Source organism: Rhododendron vialii, chromosome 2a (genome assembly GCF_030253575.1).
Source record: "Rhododendron vialii isolate Sample 1 chromosome 2a, ASM3025357v1".
NCBI lineage: Eukaryota > Viridiplantae > Streptophyta > Magnoliopsida > Ericales > Ericaceae > Rhododendron > Rhododendron vialii.
The window spans coordinates 45,114,221-45,120,923 of NC_080558.1; the positions used below are offsets into that span (position 1 = coordinate 45,114,221).

Consider the following 6,703-nt stretch of genomic DNA (forward strand, 5'->3'; position numbering starts at 1 on the left):
TCTTTGAACTGATACAAGACTAGAAATATGTTTCAAATTATTTTTATTATATTGGTCAACATTTAAATAACACCTTTAGGGACTATACTTGTTCCGACTCTTGAACTATAAGAATTATGAGTGATGCAACAGGTACCGACCCCGTCGGTACCAATATCATTTCTGGAGAATTATAGGACTTCGTCTTTAGTTTCGACCTGTTCCTTCCTAAAAAGTAGAAACAACCCCTCTCTCTCTCTCTCTCTCTCTCTCTCTCTCTCTCTCAAGTTGACCAGTTTTTTGAGTGATTTTTAAATGCCCATTGGTCTTTCTCTCCTTGTTCAAACAACGAATTCTCCTCGTCTTCTTCCCCTTCTTTCTCATCACATTTGTACTTTAATAATCTAGGAATCCATTGATTCTTCACAAGTCTGATCAAATACTGGTCACTACTCTCTCAGCCTAATGGACAACAAGAAGGTAAAATCTCTCTCTCTCTCTCTCTCTCTCTCTCTCTCTCTCTCTCTCTCTCTCTCTCTCTCTCTCTCCTTAATATCCCCAAAACCGTTATCTCTCTCTCTCTCTCTCTCTCTCTCTCTCTCTCTCCTTAATATCCCCAAAACCGTTATTAATGAACATGTAGCTGCACGTTTCTACAGTAAGTGAACCAATAAAATCGTGATCTTTGATGGGTTTAATTGTAATCCAACATCAGTTGTCATGGAAATTATCAAAGGATCACAAATCTTGTGGTTTGTTCTGTTTCATGACCGTTTGACGGATTCCTAATTCATGCTTTTCATTTTTCAATTTCTTCTATCTGTGACGTAGATTTCGTGTTTCCTCTAACTGTGGAGATCATACCAGTCGAAAATCCCGAAAAGTTTCTTTCTTCTGCTCTGTTTTTCTCGAATATGCTCGTATGCATACATACGCATTCGTGAGTTCAAACGTACGTCTGTATTCATTTGTCTACGTTTGAACTCATGAATTATGAGGTGTTTTTTCGAACTACTAGATTAAATTAGGCAAACCTCGTTATTCGCTCGATCATCAATTATTTTTTCGGGGCTTTTCAAAAAAAGGATACTAAATTGGATATTAGTTGTCTTTTTGTTGCAGAAAATTGAAGTACAATTGGAGGTACACGACGACAAAGGAAAGCAAAAGGCCATGAAAGCCGTTTCTAGCCTTCAAGGTATTTGATCAATGGGTCTTTCCCACTTTCTTTCCACTAGATTCCTTTCTTGAACAGATTTGTCGTGCTCAGATTCAGATACAAATATGTCCGGAATCATTCAATGTACGTGGGTATCTCATTATTCTACGAAACTCTAGTGCATCGAATGGTTTCGTACAAAAGATGTATCGCAATGTGTGCTCGGAAGTCTGTGTGCCGTTTTGTAAGAACTCTGTTTTGTGATTCCCAATTGTTGTTTCAGGAATCGAATCGATTTCCGTGGACATGAAGGCCAAGAAACTAACTGTGATCGGAGACGTTGATCCGGTCGATATAATCTGCAAATTGAGAAAATGTGGGCACGCGGTTATACTAACGGTCGGGCCGGCAAAAGATCCGAAAGAGGAAGAGAAAAAGAAGAAAGAGGCAGAAGAGAAGAAGAAGAAGGAAGAAAAAGAAAAGAAGGAGAAGGAAGAAGAAGAAGAAAGAAAACGGCTTGCGGCCGCCTATAATAAGTGTTACATTCCTTATTATCCGCCCGGGCCGCCTCTATGCTACCGTCCAATAAGTTGTGAGGAGAATCCAAATTCTTGTGTTATAATGTAAGGAATTAGAGAATATCTTCTTTGCGGAGGTTTCCGTGAAAATGGGTTTACGAAGATGAATCTCACCCATCCAAAATATTATGGATGGTCGCAGTTGGTTGCTGCTGCAACGAAGCTGTGAACAAGTTCCTCTCTCAAGTAATTATAGTGTATAAAGGGATGAACAACCCATAATTACATTATTAATTAGGAGTTTTATTTTGAATTGGGGATGGAATTTGAGTCAATTTCCAAAAACCCATGAGAGATGAGAATAAATAACAGAGGATAAGATATGCTTCCTTATTATACAGTTATTAGTGTTAATTTCGAGATGATTATTCTTGTTCTCTTTGTGTGTGCTTGGGAGCTAGGTCACATTAGTGTTTCGGTAGCACATTTCGTTCTCATTTTTAATTCTCGCGCTTACGAATTTCATTAACTTGAGATACTTTTAAAAGATGTAATCCTGCTCGTCCTCATGCACGCGACTTACGTGATTTAGCTTGGGAGTATAATAACCCATCTCTGTACACTGTTCTAGGGTTTGTTTATGTGGGTTACCGAAGAGCTGGAGGAAAGCAACAGAGAAGAAATGAATGGTAGCAGACCTATCTTTGATAAAAAGTTGCTTAGGCCCGTTCCAGTTTCTTGGAAAAAATACTTTTTAAAAAAGAACGTAATTTCAAACTCAAAAAATATGTGTTTATACAAATAATTTTTCTACCAATATGGATCTTGTTTGATAGATTTCATTGAGATATTTTAAACGATACAAAAAAATCAAAAAATTATTTTCCATTTTCATTATCTTTGAGTTTGAAATTACATTCTTTTTAGAAGAAAAAAAAAGTTTAAAAAGAAAGCGGACGACCCCCAAGAAAGGTTTACAAAAAGAATGGTGGCAATCACGACGGCCGCAGGATTTGAACTTAAAACTGTAAATATATAAAGTACGAAATTCCAACAAAGGAGGGCGAACCTACATAATTAAATTTAAACATCCCAAATCAAATCCTATTACAATTACGGAAATTCTAATCGCAATAAAGATTTGCAGAGAACCATATAAGGAAAAATGCATTTGGGCTCATTCTGGGTCCCACAAAAATCTAGAAAAATATTCATAAATTTTTGAATATTATTTTATGGGACCCTGTAAAAAGTCAACTCTAACAAATATCGGTAAATATCACGTGATTTTTTACAGGACCCCATAAAATAATATTCAAAAATTTATAGATATTTTTTAAAATTTTTGTGGTATCCGGAATGGGTCTAAACGCGTTTTTACATGCGTAGTTCCCTGCAAATCTTCCTTGCGAATAGCAGGGCTCCTTTCAAAATTGTTCCTGCACATATGAAATAGAAAATGGAGTGACAAGAATGCTACCGATATATGTATGTTTATCTTATGGCCGATAGTTACCTTCTTTCATTTCCCTTTCAAAAATTCAAAGACCAAATATATAACTTAAAGTTTTGAAAAACCTCAACAGACTGGCTCCGTTCCAGAACAAAAAAAAAAAAAACCTTTATTTTTTAAGAAGACAATTTCAAGCTTAAATATTATGGGCTTATTGAAATCTAAAAATATGCAATATGGATCTTTTTTAGAAGATTTCGATGAGATCTTTTATACGATGCAAAAAAATTTTAAAAATTATTTTTCATTTACTTTATTTTTGAGTTTGAAAATATGAAATAAGCTGTTTATTTTTTAAGAAGATTTCTGAAACGGGACCTAATGCTTTTGCTCAAGTGATTATTCTTGAGATGCTATTTAATTTGATGCTAGGTGACAGTCGATTAACCAGTGTACCCATACTTTAACAACCAAAGATATTCAATTAATTTCTCTTCAGTGATCACATCAGCATTTGGATAACTTATCAATCCTTTCCAAGTAAAGAAAGTTGTTCATTTTTTAGTTATAATATAAAACAACATATTAAAAGTAGGCTAAAATTACAAACTGCAAAAGGAATTGGATTTGTTTAATAATATTTGAAATCTAGATAGCTTTCTTTAACCTCAAGGGATTGACCAAATGATCTTGACCAGTCTGGAACTTAGGTGTTTGTTTCATTCTAAGATTTTAGGTTCGATACCAGATTAACTTGATTTCTCATATCCTCGATTTGCTTGAAGAATTTTACGAAATAAACGGTTCAAAACACACTTTTATGCTTGAGATGATACCCGTTTTCGAAACGTAGCGCACTATTGTGCCTTCTCAGCTCCCCGCGTAACACCAATACGGACCACTAATTAAAACACGGTAATTTTTTGTATTCAAAACGAGACTAGATTCTTCGAACTGATACAAGACTAGAAAAATGTTTCAAATTGTGTTTTTTTTATTGGTCAACATTTAAATAACACTATATTTTTGGACTATAAGTACTTGTTCCGACTCTTGGACTATGGAAATATAGGACTTCGTCTTTAGTTTCGACCTGTTCCTTCCTAGACAGTAGATACCTCATATCTCTCTCTCTCTCTTCTACTTGTATGTCTGTCTCTCTCCTCTCCCTATCCCTGTCTGAGCTGTCTCTCTCTTTCTCTAGTTGACCAGTTTTTTTGAGACATTTTTAAATGCCCATTGGTCTTTCTCTCCGTGTTCAACAACGAATTCTCCTCATCTGCTTCCCCTTCTTTCTCATCACATTTGTACTTAATAATCTAGGAATCCATTGATTCTTCACAAGTCTGATCAAATCCTGGTCACTACTCTCTCAGCCTAATGGACAACAAGAAGGTAAAATCTCTCTCTCTCTCTCTCTCTCTCTCTCTCTCTTACTATCAGTTGTCATGGAAAGGATCACAAATCTTGTGGTCTGTTCTGTTTCATGACCGTTTGACGGATTCCTAATTCATGCTTTTCATTTTTCAATTTCTTCTATCTGTGATGTAGATTTCGTGTTTCCTCTTACTTCGGAGATCATACAAGTCGAAAATCCCGAAAATTTTCTTTCTTCTGCTCTGTTTTTCTCGAATATGCTCCTATGCATGCATACGCATTCATGAGTTCAAACGTACGTCTGTATTCATTTATCTGTACGTTTGAACTCATGAATTATGAGGTGTTTTTTTCGAACTACTAGATTAAATTAGGCAAACCTCGTTATTCGATTGGTTCAATCATAATTCACCATCAATTATTTTTTCGGGGCTTTTCAAAAAACGGATACTAAATTGGATATTAATTGTCTTTTTGTTGCAGAAAATTGTAGTACAATTGGAGGTACACGATGACAAAGGAAAGCAAAAGGCCATGAATGCCGTTTCTAGCATTCCAGGTATTTGATCAATGGGTCTTTCCCACTTTCTTTCCTCTAGATTCCTTTCTTGAACAGATTTGTTGTGCTCAGATTCAGATACAAATATGTCCAGAATCATCCAATGTACGTGGGTATCTCATTATTCTACGAAACTCAAGTGCATCGAATGGTTTCGTAAAAAAGATGTATCGCAATGTGTGCTCGAAAGTCTGTGTGCCGTTTTTCATTTCACAACTTAAGAACTCTGTTTTGTGATTCCCAATTGTTGTTTCAGGAATCGAATCGATTTCCGTGGACATGAAGGACAAGAAATTGACAGTGATCGGAGACGTTGATCCGGTCGATATAGTCAACAAACTGAAGAAATGCAGGCACGCGGTTATACTAACGGTTGGGCCGGCAAAAGATCCGAAAGAGGAAGAGAAAAAGAAGAAAGAGGCAGAAGAGAAGAAGAAGAAGGAGGAAGAAGAGAAACGGCTCGCAGAGCTTGCGGCCGCCTATAAGTGTTACAATCCTTATTACCCGCCTGGGCCGCCTCCATACTACTGTGTAAAAAGTTGTGAGGAGAACCCAAATTCTTGTGTTATAATGTAAGTAATTAGAGAATATCTTCGTTATGGAGGTTTCCGTAAAAATGGGTTTACGGAGGTGAATCTCAACCGTCCAAAGTGTTTTGGACTGTAGCGATTGGTTGTTGCTGTAAAGAATTTGTTCACAGCTCCGCCGTGAATAAGTTTCACTCTCAAGTAATTAGTGTATAAAGGGATGAACAACCCATAATTACATTATTAATTAGGAGTTTTATTTGAATTGGGGATGGAATTTGAGTCAATTTCCAAAAACCCATGAGAGATGAGAATGAATAACAGAGGATAAGATATTCTTCCTTATTATACAGTTATTACTGTTAATTTCTAGATGATTGTTCTTGTTCTCTTTGTGTGTGCTTGGGAGCTAGGTCACATTAGTGTTTCAATAGCACATTTCGTTCTCGTTTTCAATTATCACGCTGACGAATTTCATTAACTTAAGATATTTTTGAAAGATGTAATCCTACTTGTGCTCACGCACACGACTTACGTGATATAGCTTGGGAGTATAATAACCCATATCAGTACACTGTTCAAGGGTTAGTTTATGTTGGTTACTGAAGAGCTGGAGGAAAGCAACGGAGAAGAAATGAATGGTAGCAGACCTATCTTTGATAAAGAGTTGCTTAAGAAGGTGAACAAAAAGAATGGTGGCAATCAGGACGGCCGCAAGATGTGAACTTAAAATTGTGAATACACAAGGGAGGGCGATCCTACATAACTAGATTTAAACATTCCGAATCAAATCCTATTACAATTATGGTCCTGGATTGGTCCATCAGCCCCTCGGTCCATACTTGGCGGTTCTAATGCTTTCAAAATTGTTCCTGCACGTAGGAAATAAAAATGGAGTGAAAGAATACTACCGATGTCCGGTAGTTAGCTTCTTTCATATCATTTTCATTCCCCTTTCACAAATTCAAAATCCAAATATAACTTAAGTTTTGAAAAACCTCAACAGATTAATGTTTTTTCTCAAATGATTATAATTCTTGAGATGGTATTTTATTTAATGCTATGTGACAGTCGATTAACCAGTGTACCCATACTTTAACAACCAAGATATTCAATTAATTTCTCTCCAGT

The 6,703-nt window shown here is 36.1% G+C and overlaps 2 protein-coding genes across 2 annotated transcripts; both read left to right on the top strand.

The window, feature by feature from the left end:
• The first annotated feature begins 321 nt into the window (after positions 1-321).
• LOC131314861 (heavy metal-associated isoprenylated plant protein 39-like) lies at positions 322-2,054 on the top strand. Its single transcript, XM_058343764.1, has 3 exons — positions 322-459; positions 1,102-1,177; positions 1,422-2,054. The coding sequence occupies exons 1-3, from the start codon at positions 445-447 to the stop codon at positions 1,763-1,765; spliced, it is 435 nt and encodes a 144-aa protein (XP_058199747.1). The 5' UTR covers positions 322-444; the 3' UTR covers positions 1,766-2,054.
• A 2,150-nt stretch (positions 2,055-4,204) lies between these two features.
• LOC131314868 (heavy metal-associated isoprenylated plant protein 39-like) lies at positions 4,205-5,917 on the top strand. Its single transcript, XM_058343777.1, has 3 exons — positions 4,205-4,504; positions 4,970-5,045; positions 5,302-5,917. Exons 1-3 carry the CDS (start codon positions 4,490-4,492, stop codon positions 5,619-5,621), a joined length of 411 nt encoding a protein of 136 aa, XP_058199760.1. The 5' UTR covers positions 4,205-4,489; the 3' UTR covers positions 5,622-5,917.
• Positions 5,918-6,703: the final 786 nt, after the last annotated feature.